Source organism: Falco rusticolus, chromosome 8 (genome assembly GCF_015220075.1).
Source record: "Falco rusticolus isolate bFalRus1 chromosome 8, bFalRus1.pri, whole genome shotgun sequence".
NCBI lineage: Eukaryota > Metazoa > Chordata > Aves > Falconiformes > Falconidae > Falco > Falco rusticolus.
Genome location: NC_051194.1, coordinates 26,996,822 through 27,012,238, shown reverse-complemented (window position 1 = coordinate 27,012,238; position 15,417 = coordinate 26,996,822). Strand labels below are relative to the sequence as shown.

The window sequence follows — 15,417 nt, the reverse complement described above, 5'->3', positions numbered from 1 at the left end:
ACTTCAGATTCCCACTTTTGGTACTTTCTATGAAGCTTTCCTCCTAAGATTCTCAATTAAAGCTGTAGACTACATATGTCATTTAAAAATGAGATTGGCTCATGCTTTTGTATTAGTTCATTAGCCCACAGTGGGGAATTGTTTAATTTTTCCTTCCCGAATGTGCTTCAAGATCATGGTATGCCTTGAAATTCTCTAAGCTGAAAGTAACAGCAACAGCCATTATGCTTTTGTGTCATTAATACAGTTACACTTTTTTTGTTTGTTTGGTTTTTTTGTTCCATTTATGCCCCCTGGAGTATATTCCTGTAATCGTCAGTTACCGGTTCAGATGGGGTCTCCTGCTCTGCATGTCTCCCAGAGCTACTCGTGTTCCTGTCCTGGCTGAATACCTCTCTGGCTTTAGCTGCAGCTCTGAGCTCAGGCGTGCGGCTCACATTGTGATTCATATCACAGCTGGCACCTGATTCAAACCATAAGCATTTTTAACAGTAATTGGAAGATCTTTGCCCAGGTTAAGGAAATAATTCAGCCTCTTTATTTCTTGCCAAGATGGTATTCTCTGTGTGTGTGTGCTCACTGGGGGGACTGTGTGGGTGGTTTTTTGGTTTTTTTTTTGTTTTTTTTTTTTTTTTTCCTTGGTTTTCCATGTGTGCTAATTTCTTTCCACTTCTTTGTGGGGTTTCTGGTCCTCATACCCGCTCTTTCTCCTGGCTGAACCTTCATCCCTCCAGCACTCAGCCAGGAGAGGATAGTCTCACCAGGGCATACATCTATAGAGGGATGAAGCTGGGTTAATTAGCATTGATAATACACAGCTGTGGGCTGGCTTCAGGGGCGGCGGGTTGGCTGATGTAGATCAGGTGCAGCTGGGGCTGGTTCTTGTAAGGGGCTGGGCAGCCAAGGAAGAGAGAGCAGCCGAGGAAGAAAGATGAGTAAGGAGCAGGAAGAAGAGGAGAGAGGAAGAAGCAAGAGAAGAGAGAACACATGCCCTGCATGAGGCGGGATGAGGAGAAGGCAGCAGAGGGACTGCATGAAGAGTATGCTGGTATGAGGTTGTGAAAGACCTTGTTGCAGCTTGATGGTTTTGAGAGTGCTGTGACATACATATTCATATTTTTCTTTTTCCTTGGGCTCCCTTAGTCAAACATATTTTATCTTCACCATTGTTGTGGGCAAGCTAGATCATTTCTCTTGCCCCCACACCTGCTCCTTTCTTGGTAAGTCCAGCCAAGTGAGCCCACAGCCCGCTGTCCTTTACTTCTTGCCCATCTCCACACATCTTTGAGTCAGGCGCTTGTCAGAGATCTCCTTCATGACGTATGGTGCTTCTTCTTCCCTTCCTTTAAGCCACCCTTCCTCTCACTTCCCACTTGTGAAATATTTATTTTCACAGCTGTTTGTTGCTGACAGTAAATTCTTGCTATCACAGTCACTACTCCTTATTTGTCATTGGAGCTGTTGGCAGTCCTTGCTGGCGGTTGCTTCTTGCTGCCTTCTACTGTGTGGAAACTATAGGGCAGTTACAGCAGCATAGTGCTCCCTCGGATGTCTGAAGAGCAGTTTCCAGTGAGATGCTGGGAGGGGGACTGTATCCTTCTCTCTTCTCCTTCCTTCCAGTTTCTCAGCTGGCATGGCGTCAAATCAGGGACCTAATCACACTGGTGCAACTGTTTTGAGAGGCTTGTAGGTTCTTTCTGCCCCATGGCAGGAGAAACAGCACCTCAAAGTGAGGAATTATTATTAATTTCTTTAGTTGTGTAAAGTTCACTGAGCAAAAACTTATTAATTTTTTAACCTAATCTAGTTTTTCAGCATCCCTCTGTTTTCAATGACAGTTTTCTGACTTGACTTTCTAGCAACGCATTGTAAGCAAGTGAGGAGTGGTTTGGTCAGTGTGGTGTTTTGGTGGTCAGTGTTGCAGATACAGTTAGTTTGTGATGTGAGAATAAGTCCATGTAAGTGTCCTTATCTGCTGGCTTCTCACCTGCTTCTGCACTGAGAAGAGCTTGGGGGCTCCTGAAACCAGTCTTGGACCTCATGTCAAACACTTGACCTCTTGTCAAACCCATTTTGGGGCCCAAAATACTGGTAGTTTGCGCTACTGAAAATCAGGGGAACTACAGCCCTGTAAAGTCCCTAAGTCACATTTCTTCCATGTTCTTTAGTGATGGATGACATTTCAACTTTTTGAGGAGAGACTCCCTAAAAGAGCTCTGAAAGATGCCCATTTCTGTTCTTTCATTATGATTTCATGTCTTAGACTTCAGCTCAATAAACTCCATTTGAGTAGTTTTTCTTCTTGAGCATCACTTAGTGTTAGTAAATGCTTTGTAACACAGCTACTGGATTCTGTGTCAGCTCTGCTGGCACTTAAATCTTTTAATTCAATTAGTTCCAGCCACTGACATTAGATGAGATTTCATTATTATTATTTTTTTAATGTTGATTTCTTCTTGTTTCAGGCAAAGGGCGGAGGTGATAACCCTTACATTTTAGCTAATAAGGATTCTAGTATGATAAAGGTCTTGCATTAATACTGTGAATACTGTATTCAAAAATAACAAAGACCTGAGGAAGCACAACTTCCCAGATCTTAAAATTTTTATGCTATAGTTCAGTCAGATACATGTATTATTTAGAAATCTATCTAGATATCATTCCGTCAAAGAGTCATTCAAGGTATTGAGGAGGCTGTATAGTTCAGCAAATGCATCATAGTAATCAAAACTATCCAAGTCTCCTTTAAGTCAGAATTCACATTTAAAAGTAGCTCTAGGAGGGATTGTTGCTTTTGCTTCTTGTTTAATTTAATCTATTTGAAACAGCCTAGAAAAAATTACTGAATTCTTAGAGAATGTAATCTTTTTTTTTTAATCACCATAATATAATTGGGAACTATTAAATACTTTATAAAAATCACTGAGAACTTTATTAATATCTCTGAGTAAATTGCCTCCCTGCTTGAATTTTAATTTCTGGTGTTAGGCAGAATATTCGATTTCCCCTCACTAAATCTGCTAACATACTGTTGGCGGTATTCCCCCTTTTCATATATCTGATATTTGGCTAGTGAAAGTGATATATGAGCACTTTGTGATAATAGTTGTTCATAAGCTGATTTAACAGTTTTTAATTCAACTTCATTAGCCTTAGAGGGGTTGTTTTTTTGTGAGATCTTTTCCTGGGATTTAATTTGGGCTCCCGTTCTGTCTGCCGCTTGATCATACCTTTCTTTGGCCGGATCATGGCAAATGAAATTATCATCCCTCATCACAAGCGCCTTAGAGGTTTGGTGGAGAGCTCTGCGCGACTCCAAGGGGCCCTGATTGGATTCACAGCATTGTGGCCATTTCTCTTTCTTATGCCCTGATCACAGCCTCTTGTTTCCTGCTACCAAAGGGAACTCAATCTCCTTTTGTTTTGACCTGGAGGGGTAATATGGAGGGACATGCTGAAACTGGTGTATTCCCACTTGTGTTGAGTCTAAAAGACTAACAAGGAAAAAATCAATTCAGGAAAAGCATGTGTACCCTTTATCTTCAAATACTTATCAGCTGTAAATCACCTTGCACTTGATTGACCAAAGAGCCAGGGCTTTTCGCCCAAGAGTCTCTCTAATTGTGGCAATGGTCGCATTAAACTCCCCACCTCGGAGAGCCGTGAAGCCTGGGGAGCTCGGAGCTGCCCAGCTGCTTTTGGAGAAAGGATCGTTACTCAGCTCTAGAGATTTCTTAATTTCACCCATTGCAGTTGCATAGGTAAGTAAGGGCCATTGTTTAGATTATGAAACTGTTTTTCAGGATTTTGGTCTTTGCTATTAAAACTTGCTGCTAGGCAGAAAGAGAATTTAGCTGTTTTTTTAACCGAGACAAGCCTCAAAATAGAAAAGAAAAATTTTCTTCCTTTGGATGGTACTGAAAATGCAAGCTACTTAACAGAAGAAAAATGTCATGCTATTAGCCTCTAATAAAATCATGTTACTTTGGTCTTTTGACAAAGTAAAACCTCATTGATATTAAATATGAAATGTTACTACTTTCACAGTAGCAACTTTTCATAAAGAGTTTTGATTTTTTCCACTGAGTTCTAAGAGACTGGTCCATTAATAATGTATGGCAGTGCTCACAAGTCACATATGCTTAATAATTAGGAAACATTTGTAATGAGTTGAAAAGGATAAGGAAAGCATCAGAGTACGCTGAAATCCAAAACTACTGAAGTCTGAGGCTAATAATTACCTGGGCTTCAAAAGCTTTCCAAATTCTAACAACAGTTCCTACTCAAAATTAACAACAGACATCGCACAGAAAAGAATAATGAAAGACATCCAATCTCACCATTTGGGATAAAGGATATCTAAATAGATATAAGGGTGGGGGGGAAGGCTTTAAATATAGCATCTGGCCATCTTGGCAAGGTTTTCTGAAGGAGACGGTGAGGGTTTGGTTTCCAAATATTGCTAGAGCCTAGCAGGGGCTAGCTGCTAACTCCCTTAATCCCCCATGCAAATCCTAGTTTATATATCTCTGCTATGAAGTACACTCCGTAACTGACAGCTTCACAGCATATGAAGAATTGCACCTACACCGGAGGGTTAAAATCCTTGAATTCTGCATTTCAGTGATGAAACTGAGAGTCACTTTTCAATTATTCCTTGTTTTGCTTAAGCAGACCCCTCATCGCCCCACCAGATACAGCTTGCAGGGTTTTTCTCCGTCCCAGCAAGCTGTCGGCAGGGAGCCCTGGCTCCGGGCAGGACCTGGCTGTGGTGCCCGGCAGGGTGAGGATGGAGTTGCAGTGCAATAACATTGTCCATTCACTTGGGCTTCAGTTTGGTGTCAGCCCAGCTGTAAAACACCGTGTGGAATTAAGCAATAGAAATATTGATTACATTATTTTTTTCTTGACGTGTCAGTTGGGTGACATGGATCAAGAAAAATATGAAATTTTGAACTCCACAGAACCCTAACCCTGGGGACAACTCTTGAGCCTGAGAGGACGATTTGGGGAACAGCTGAGAGGGTGGGAAAAACCCAGCAGCTTACCCCCATATCCCCTTTCCCTATCTGGATTTGAAAAATCCAGTCTAAGATACTCAGAGGAAATATTTTTCTCCATTCTTACATGGTCCTCATTACTAGAGCATGTGAAAACATTTTAACAAATATTCTCACCACTCGCCAGAGAGTTAGGGCAGTACTGGGCGGCATTTCTAGAGATGAGGGCTTGAGGCGTGGAGAGACTAAATGACTCATCCATGATCAGACAAGTCTGTGATAGCAAAGCAAATTGAAACTCCTTCTCAAACTCTAGTCAGTGAGCCAAAAATATGCTATGTAAAGCAATAAGCATTTTCTTCTGTTTTCTTGAAGGGGTGGGGTGTGGGGTGTCATTCATGCTATTTATTCTGAGTTTTGGCATTGAATCCAAAGCAGCACAATCATGCCTATGCTCTAACAATAAAATTAATGCAATAAAAAGGAAATAAAAACATACAAAAAAATTGCAATTAGAAAACTGCAATAAAATTAATGCAGAGTAGGATGCAAAGATTGTGCCCCAGCTGTTGAGCCTGAGGATCAGGTCTGTGCTCAGAGTTTGCAGAGAGCTGTTTGTAAATCTGGGTGACAGTAAGGTGGCTTTGAGGGGGTGACACAACTCTCTATTTGAGTTTGGTTTCTGGGATTGACCTTTGAGTGCAGAAGTGTTAGGAGATGCTACTGCTCAAGACCTGAGTCCTCACTACTTTTTTGACCCGTATTGCGTTACATGGAGCCCAGGACATTGGAGGAATGTACCTCAAGGTCTGGAATTAGACCTTCCGGTTGAGCTGGAGATTTATATATGAACATAAGGCATGTTAAGGAATATTTTTGGTCTTTGGGAGCTAATTGTACCATTTGTTGGGTTTGGTTATTTTGGTTTTTTAACCTGCCTTTTAAAACATGAAAGCTGAGCAGAGCCAAAGTGTGGATGTGGCACCAGCGGTGTGGTACCGCCACGTCCTCCTGGGCAGAAGGGTGATGATCAGACATGGTCAGGTCACTGTGACTGAGGTCAGGTGTAGTTTGTTCCTAACTTCAGCCTGGCTCCAGGCTTTCTGTCGTCTTTGGTGGTCTAATTCCGCAGTCCTCACGGGTTGGTTATTTATCACGTTTCCCGCTGACAGAGTGATAGTGGAGACCCAGAGAACCTCTTGTTCCTAAACTGGCATCACGCTGCACTGTGCCTCTTGGTTGCCTGCTGTAGGTCTGAAGGGTCTCATGGGACATAGGCACAGGAGGTGGATGTGCTCTTTAACCAGCCACTTGTATCATGGACCTACAGACTGCAAGAAACTGAACTTAACATTTATTGCTGGTCCTTTCGTTCCTTTTCGGGTACAAGGCTGCCTTATGCCAGACACAGCATACTATCTGCCTCGGTTTTGTGTAATAAACTTTCGGAGTAGCGAGATGTCTCATTAACTCCTCGAAGCTGATTCTTACTTATAGCTAGAAGAGTAGCACGAAAACTCAAACAAATCTTTGCCAACCCCTGGAAGCTTTTGCAAAAAAACAAGTAAAGTGTGAATGAAGAGCTTAGCTGCCACCCAGCAGCTACATCAGCTGCTTTGCGGACACAGCCTGCCCCCAGACTGCCTGTTTATGATTTAGCTTAATCCATGGTTCATAAACATAGCATGCATTACTGGGGTGTGCTCCTAGTATAGATATAATCTAAGTTTCTAGATAGCGTTGTGACCTGACAATGGAGAGAAGGCAAACCGTGCCATGCTCAGTGAAGCTGGCAAGTGCAGTAGAAAGTATTACTAATTTCGCACTGCATTCCTGTTGTAGCTTTTCAATGTGGTTTCTCAAGGACACGAAACTATTTCTCACACAATATAATGACAAGATGCTTCCAGTGCGTTGCACTGGCCTGTAAACTTTGGGCCACCTTAATGGTGTTTCCCTGTTTTCTGTATCACTACTCAAGAGTTTCTTTTTTCTTTTCTTGCCAAGAAGGGAAATGAGACCCATGTTGCTTCAGGCTGTAAATTATAAATGAGTAGCATGATCATCTGTAACTTCGAAGCAAAGGTCAAAGGAATTTCTTTTTATTTTTTCTCTGTTCTTTAACTGGATCTTCTTTGATGTTTACACTGCACATACATCATGATCATTATATCCTGCACTCTTGCATCATTAATGCAACTACAAATGAGATGACTCAAGTTATGAACAACCAGCCCTTCAGTCTAATGCAGACAGATAGGAAGGAGGAAAATGAGCTAAATAAAAATACTTATTGAAGGCATTGTTCCCTGGTGTAAATGTGCCTAAAGGGAGTGTGACTGAATGAGAGGATACTGTTCCTTTCTGGAGTCAATTTCCAACCCAACAAATTGTTGTTCATTGATTTGTAAAATAAGAGAACATTTTGGGGTAAAAATAAGGAATTTGAAAAATCTTTCAGCAATGTTTCATTGTATGTTCTCTTATTTCATGAAATTGAGCTAGTAACAGTTTGCTTTAAATTTTATACAGCACATTTAAAAATTAGTTCTTTACATAGACTGGAAAGCTGCAGAATTCCCTGGGAAAGTTTCAGTCTTATCAAACCATGAGGCTATGGGTTTTATTTGAGGCATAAAATAGAACCGTGCATTGAAATCATTATGTTAATGATTTAAGAAGTTGTTTTCTTAGAGAAGTGGGTTTGTAATAACACAGAAAACCCCACAGCTGATTCAGCACTAATTTACTCTTTTTGTACATGAAACCCATTGTAATCATGCCACTTTTTTTTTTTTTTTTTGCTGCTGGATGAGGAGCTGTTATCTGTGGAGGTGCTCCAGGAGCACCTCTGCTGAGCAGCCTTGGGAGGCTATGGGTACGCAGCGCCGGCACTGGGATGCCATCTGGGCACACCCCACAAGCTGGCCATCACTGGGATAACTGTTTTGTTTAGTGCTGTGTTAAAACAAGAGGAGTGCTTAATTTAGATACATTTATAGTATGTAAATCTAAAGGGCAGTGACCAGAAAAGTGTTCTTCTCAAAGGTTTATAGTTGAAGATTGACAAAATTAGACCCTTTTCTCCCTAGACACTGATTTTTAACACACTTCCCAAACTGGGTTTTGCCTGCAATGAAAAGGATGTAACTCTAGAGTCCCATCACTACCAAGTTTAAGGTGTTTTTAAGCACAAGCACATCATGCAAGGCTTTTCAGAGCCTTCCACATTATGCGTTTTGCAAAGATTATAGTTTGGAATTCAAAATCAATTTAGATCTTGGTGCCTTTGTTTTTGAAGCAGCAATAGTCAAAATGTGACTGCATTGCAAAATAACTCATTTTACATGCGGAGTAACAACTGTTTAATAAGAACTTTTACTGCAGTATCTTAATGTGCAGTTTTATTGCCTATTATTTTTAGCGAGCATTTATAAAGCCTTATGTTTGGGGTTTAACACCTTAGATATTTCCCATCATAACAGGTTGAAATTTGGCATAGCAGTGGCAACCTTCATTTCAAAATTTTCACAGAAAATTGTAAACAGCAAATTGCTAATTTGTAAAGATTTTGTTAATTTCCACACTTTGAAGCCTGTCAACTTAAATGTCAAATAACGTGACATCCATATGGACCATTAGATCAATGAGAGTGTAGGACCAGAGCTGCCTCAAAGTGCACATCCTGGAGTGACATCTCTGAAGTTCTAGAACAGCCAAGAAGAAAAAAAAAAAACAACCAAAAAGCAAAAGAAGAAAAAAAAAAAAAGCACATTGTCAAGGTTATGGTAGGAAAGGGCAAGACAGCTAAAACTGCCTTAAAAAAAAATCCTTCATTCTGTCATTTTGGAAAAGTTCTGAAATTTCATTTTCCAAGTTCCAAATGTGGTGCTGCAGCAGAGATCTGGTTTGAAGCCAGCTTTGAAGTTAGCAAGTTTTGAACATTCAAAATGCAACCAGAGTGTTTTTCATGAGGTTTTATCTGGGTAACATTCTGGTTGATGTTTGTTTTGTCTTTGACTTTAGAATGTTGTCCAAATAGAACATAGTATTGTTTTCTCCTTGATACAGAGTAATAGTCCAAATGTTATATTTCCCATGGATTTTTTTTTTTTCTCTTTAAAACTTTCGGAATTCATAGTATGTGTGCAACATTGACATTAGTAGTATGTTGTAGTAACATACAATATTAAGGGCTTATAGTAAAATGTTCTGTCTCTATATATCATACAGTTCATACTAAATAGCTGGAATATCTTTTATGATTCAGAGCATCAGTAGCTGAGTCACTTGGGCAGAAGCTGTATTATACTTTATTTGGGGTATATTCATTTTGGCAATGTAATATCTCATTTGAAATGAATGTATATTGCACTATTAATTTTCATGGGTCTTAGAATAATAAAAGCATCATGCAGCAATAAAGAAAAAAACATGCTTTTTCTGCATACACTATGTTTGGATGCAGCTCAGAGCCTTTCATAGAAGTAAACTTAAAACCCATGTTGTTATACAGAAATACGAATTACTTTATTTTACAGTATGCAGTATTCATATAACAAGTTTTTAGCTCAAGCATGGTCTCAATTATGCAGAGCTAAGTTAAGTGTACTGTGAAGAAGCTCTCCTGCTTTGGAGAGGAGCAACAACTTTCTTTTTCCTTGTTTACTTCCAGGAAGGTTGATGTCATGTGAGTTTTACTTAAAGATTTTTTTACTGTTACAAATTTCCAACACTTGCCAGGCTTCACTCCTAATCACTCTGCTACCTGGCATAGAGAAAACGGAGCAAAACCTTGGAGGAAACGGTCTCCAATATGTCCAGTCCTGGAGTCCTTAAGTCAGGAAGAATGATGTTCAATCAAAAATCAAGATTCCTAGTATTGTACTGGCGTTGATACACGGAGCATTTCAAGTAGTACTGACATTATTACTCACCAATATTACCATGTACTGAACTAAGAAGTAGAAAACCCAAGGGAGGTAGGGAGAGACTCCCTGATTCTGCAGTATTGACTTTACCTGTAGTGCCTTGGGCACTAAGTGAACCAGCAGATCCAGCTGCTTTGGAAAACTGTTTATAGCTGTGTTAAAGTGTCATCTAATGTACAATCCTGGATAAATGATTTTCAAAGTAATTGATCTTAATTATTTTTTTTAATGAGTATGACTTCAAAAATTTATTTTTGGATTAAACTAGTTTGGGTTTTGTTTGAAAGAAAGTTTTTTTTTTGAATAATAAGTTCTGTTCAGGAGAAGAAAAGTTTCCTCAGGTTTCACCCTGATGTCCCACATCAACGAAAAGACAGTGTTCTTCTGAGGTCCTGCTGTCTGCCCACTTGCCATCACTAACTCTTGGTGCAACTAAGTCAGATTTTACAACACCTTTTAGCTTTCAATATTAATTAAACTAAGTTTAAGGATGTGTGTGTGCGTGCGTGAATTTAATGCCCTGGAACAAAAGAGTGCATATATTTCTGTTTCATTTTTTGTTTTGTGGAATGAATTCAGACAAAATGGATATTGTTAGAAATCAATAGTTAATTGAAAGATGTGGTACATTTTATCATTCGTAGTTAAAGAGAAATTCCCAAATACTATGTTTTTAGTGCTAGCTATTTATAGAATTTATTGCATTTTTATGTCATTGTAAGAAATACAATGTATTATGAGAAGTGCATATATTTCTTAATGTTTCTTATACATTTCTTAACTCTCAAATCTAAATTAAAAGATAGTATACTAAGATTGCTTTTAATTTATGATTTACTTTCTTTACAAAATCTTAGGCTGATTGGCTGGTGGGGTCATGACTTCAAAACACGATTCCTCATGGAAAACAGTATGTACTTTCACACTTTCAGTTTTACCTTATTTGATATATGTATATATATAACCCGTTTCACTTTTATAGTAGCTTGAGCGGAAAGGATAGACTTTGCATTTTCTCATTTAAGTTGAAGGTATTAAGCTAAACTTATCCCGAATATGTAATGCAATGGGGTTAGCAAAATAAATGTTGGAATAAATTTGGTCTCTGGGCATATGGGTCTGACTGTGTGCTTCCAGACTTTTTGCTGAAATACCTTCAAAATGCAGATAAAGAATATGGATGAAACTTTCAAAGCATCTCAGTGAATTAAACTCATAAGTCTCTGAGGAGCGAGGATCTGCTATCATTTACTCGGGTAATATCTTGCTTTAGGATTAGTTCCACTGGAATTAATGAGAAATCCTATAAATAAAGGTAAGGCAACCTGACATAAGTCATGAAATACCACTAATGTTTCAGCATCTCTGAATTCCTAGCACTCACACAGGATGGGTTATAAGACAAACCCAAACCTGCTCTGAAACAGCTAAGTATTTACTGTCCCGATGTGAAATGAGGACTCCTGTCCAAATCTGACAGCTAGACTGTTCAGCTCCCTTTTAAAGTATGGCAGAGACAATATCCTGAGGGATCAGGATGAGAAAAGAGCTTTCTGGTTTGATTGGTTCTTTTCTTTTTAATATATTTTTAATTTTCTGTGGCAGTGCCTATTGATGTGACTTTGGCTGGAGAACACCTCTCTAATAGCCTCAGTCTGCTCTTTGTTTTCTGACCAAATGTAAGAGCGGCACTTTGGAAAGCCAGCAGGAGGCAAAAATTGCCTTGAAATACTGTTAGAACAAGAAAAGCGTTGTTTATGCATTTCCATGGGCAGTTTATAGGGGAGAAGTTGGGCAATGATCATTATAAAATTAGTCAGTCTGCTGTGCACGAAAAGCATTTCCTCCGCAGCGTCCTCTTGCTCTGGTGCTGGAGCATGAAATATAAACGGTGACACAGACCTTACAGCCAGGCTTTATAGATTTATTTAATAGATTTTGTAAAATTTCACAGCCTAAAGTCTACGCAACTTCTCTGCATGGCCTGAAGCTACACTTAGCCGTGTGTGCGGTCTCCCATGTGTCTCGTCAGTTTAATAAAGTTAAGGAACATGATTTACCGCTCGTGCGCCACGGCTCCACACGAGCGTGCCTCCGCTGACTTGGAGTTTCTCTGGCAGGTGCCGGTGTTAAAAGAGAGTCAAGTGTAAAGGTGGCTTTAACACACACCATTTAAACAAATTAATTGCGGTTCTCTAGTTCCCATGCAACTGTTAATGAGGTCGTCTGCTGGATAAAATTGGGCTTCTCTCGAAGTTAAAAGTATTAGCTGTGAATAGATTACGGTTTCCTTTTAATGACTGAATCCTACAGGCCACATTAGTGAAAAATGTTATTGCATGAGGATGGACTTCAAGATAAGGTCCAATCCATTATAAGGAAGAAATCAAAAACACTAATATAAGTTATTCATTTTCCAGAATTGCAACTAAGTGAAGGAATTAATGGATTTCGGTTATCAAATCCTCCAATTTTACTGGTCTGTGCTCTGCAAGCCAGTTTAGAGGTAAGTAATTGCTTTACTTTGAATCTCAATTTAAAAGTATAAAAATGTTAAATGAATGTTACGCCTACTATCACTGTCTCCCTTAAAAAAAATATCGCAGAATAGTTGAAAAGCAAAAGGGTGGGGGAATGAAAACCAAACGAAATAGCCCCACGACTTTAATAAATATACTCATCCCTTTACTGCTCTCACAAACATTGCTGTTGGACCTGGTATACTTGAGGTTTGCACCTCCCAGCCTGACGGCTGCCACCATGTTTGTCCTGGCTTTTAACCCCTTCCTTCATCTGAACAGCAGCTTTTCCCATCGAGGCAGTCAGAGCTTGCCCCAGTGCAAGATCTTCCGACAGAGGAATCTCTTAACTCAGAAAAGTTGCATCCAACGATGCTTCTACATGTATTTCCCTGAGCAAAACAGATGTAGCTCCTTTATGAAAGAAAATGAATGTGGCCACTGGGTGTCCTGGAGTCAACGTTGAACCAGTGCCTCAGGGAATCTACCCTCCACTGTAGTCCTTTGTGATTGCAAACAGAAAATACAGAAGCTGTCTGTGAATGCTTCCTAAAAGGGGAATTCATGAGTGTGGTATAGCTCCAGACTGGTTTTTCTTTCACCTCTTCGTTAGTGGCCAGACCAGAGCCCCACCTCAGACCTATCTCTATACGAACCGCTGAGAGCACGGCTGTGGAAAGGGCAGTCCTGTCATACAGACCTAATCCCTCCTGTTGCAGGAAGGTGTGCCCTATGTGCTGAAATGAAAGCCCCATGGACCTCCTCGGAGACCACAGTTCAGCCCCGTCTGGAAGCCTGTGGCTGTTCTCCACACACCTTCTATTGCACCGTGTTTCATAATGAAACGTAACAACATTTCTCTTATGGGTGATGGTTCACCCCTGAAATGCAGGACTCTAGGTCTTCATAGCCAAAAAGGCTGGTTTTACATAATTTCCTTACTACGTATTACTATATTAAAATTTTTCCTAAGCTGCTTTTCAAGCCAGCCTTGGTTAACAAGGTTTTGCAATCAGTATAGATGGGAGAAATTTATTTCTGCTAGCACTCCATTACTGCTAGTGTAATGGCAACGCTGATGCTGGAACAAAGAGCAATGTCCATGCACTGTATAGTCCCTCTTCTTTATTTACTGAAAAAACAGTATCTTAGGCAGCCAAAGTCAGAAAATTGCCGGTTGCGCTCTCTTCATCTTGCATGCGATGCTGAAGGACTGCAAAGGGCACAGCAATGCTTCTTGTTCTGCCTGACAATTTATTTTGTTAGCCCTTAAACATCCAATATATTTTTTTAAACTTTATGTGACCTTCGAGATAAGCTGAAAGCTATTCTGCTATGACCCAGATTGTCAGTGCTCCAGTTTGTGTGGGTTGATGTCATTTAGCCCACTGCAGGGAGCCTCAAACAATGAGGGCTGAGCAGTTTCCATCGCCTCCCCTTTCCGTGCCTGCATTACCTTTTGGCACAGCCAGGATTTCCCAGTGCTAATTGCTCTAATACAGTGGGAAACAAAATAGTTTTCATGTCTGGCAAGAGATGGCTAGTGAAATTGCATGCCACCTTCACTGGGACACATTAAGCAGAAGGCAGTGTTTCCAATGGAAACAATGAAAACTGCAAGTGTTAATGGATGTTATTCCTCAATAATGCTTAAAGTGACTGTTATGGAAGTAGCTGCTCCCTTTTATGGAAAAAAGGGGAATGCTCTACAGCCACATTTAAAAGATCTTTTTCAAAAAATTTCACCCAGGAGGCCAAATATTCCTTCCACAGAACTCGAGCAAACAGATTTTTGCATGCAGCCTAAGGAGATCCATCCCTCATAGTGCTGCAAAGCCTGGAGGAGTTGGAGGCGAGGCTCCATTTTACCTCCAGCGATGTGCTGAATGCTCTGCCTGCCTGCGCTGTCAGGGAAGCACCTCCAGATTTTTGTTGACCTGTGCAAGTACTGGCTGCTGACGGCTCTGGTCCCCATCACATTCACTGCCGTGACCGCACCGTCTTCATGCAAAGTCTGTCTTACAACAGCTGTATTTTGTTTAACAGAAATCACATGCAGGGGCTTTTGCCTCTGTGCAGCATCCTAGGGTTGTGCTAACATCATGGAGTGATGTTTGGGATATTCTACAGAGGAGTGATTAGCAGGTGCAGCTGGAAACCAGGCTTTGTGGTACTCTGAGTAGGATTTCTCCATTAATACTTTGTACACTCTTCCAGGTTACGATATAAGTAATCTTGAAAGTGTTACTCCATGTGCGGAGCAGTGATTTCTTGGGAGTAAAGGTCATGGGTTTTCATACAGGACCTCCGCCTTGCCTCTGATTGCGCAGCTGCCATCAGTGGAGGAATAATTGCCCAGGAGCAGCGATATGGCATTTATGTGACAGAATGTGATCTGAAGTGACAGTCGGGTACTTGCGTCTCTGTATCTTGTCATTTTTTCCCTCAAGCCACTTGTGTGGGAAAGAAGAAAAGGGAGGGTTTGAGGAAGGCAGGGGTAAATTGTTTCCGGGGTCACGTATTCCATCATTCCCGGTAACAGAGCCTTTCCAGAGCACAGGCAGAAGCTGTCTCTCCTTCTCCTTCTCCCAGACTCTTCTGCCCCATTACTTGTTCTTGTTTATCTGGCAAAGTAGCACTGCCATTTTCGAACAATCCCTTCTGTGTGTCTCGTGATGTTTTGAGTTGCCACATCTCAGCAGTCCTTGTAGCTGTGTTAGAGCACAGAGCTATGAAACCAGAACCAAGTGAATAGTTTTTTCTTCATGCAGACTAGCAGAGACAGGGCCTGTACAGGACTTAAACCGGTAAAGTCAATATGTCAGTATAAATTTTGTGTTTTCAAAGACAAGCATTTGCAGACCAGTCATGAGGTTTCAGTCTTGGCCCTTGGATTTTTTTACTTGAGGTACATACAAGGAAAAACTTGGAAGTGATTTAGAGTTTCATGCAGCCCTGTTGCAGGTA

General features: G+C 40.5%; 1 protein-coding gene across 4 annotated transcripts in view; it reads left to right on the top strand.

Moving 5' to 3' along the window:
* Positions 1 to 15,417, top strand: part of KYNU (kynureninase) — a 59,938-nt gene that overhangs the window by 42,124 nt on the left and 2,397 nt on the right. For all 4 annotated transcript variants that reach the window (XM_037397070.1, XM_037397071.1, XM_037397072.1 and 1 more), the window contains 2 exons: positions 10,789 to 10,841; positions 12,352 to 12,437. In XM_037397070.1, the coding sequence (XP_037252967.1) occupies positions 10,789 to 10,841; positions 12,352 to 12,437 (139 nt within the window). The remainder of the gene's footprint in view (positions 1 to 10,788; positions 10,842 to 12,351; positions 12,438 to 15,417) is intronic.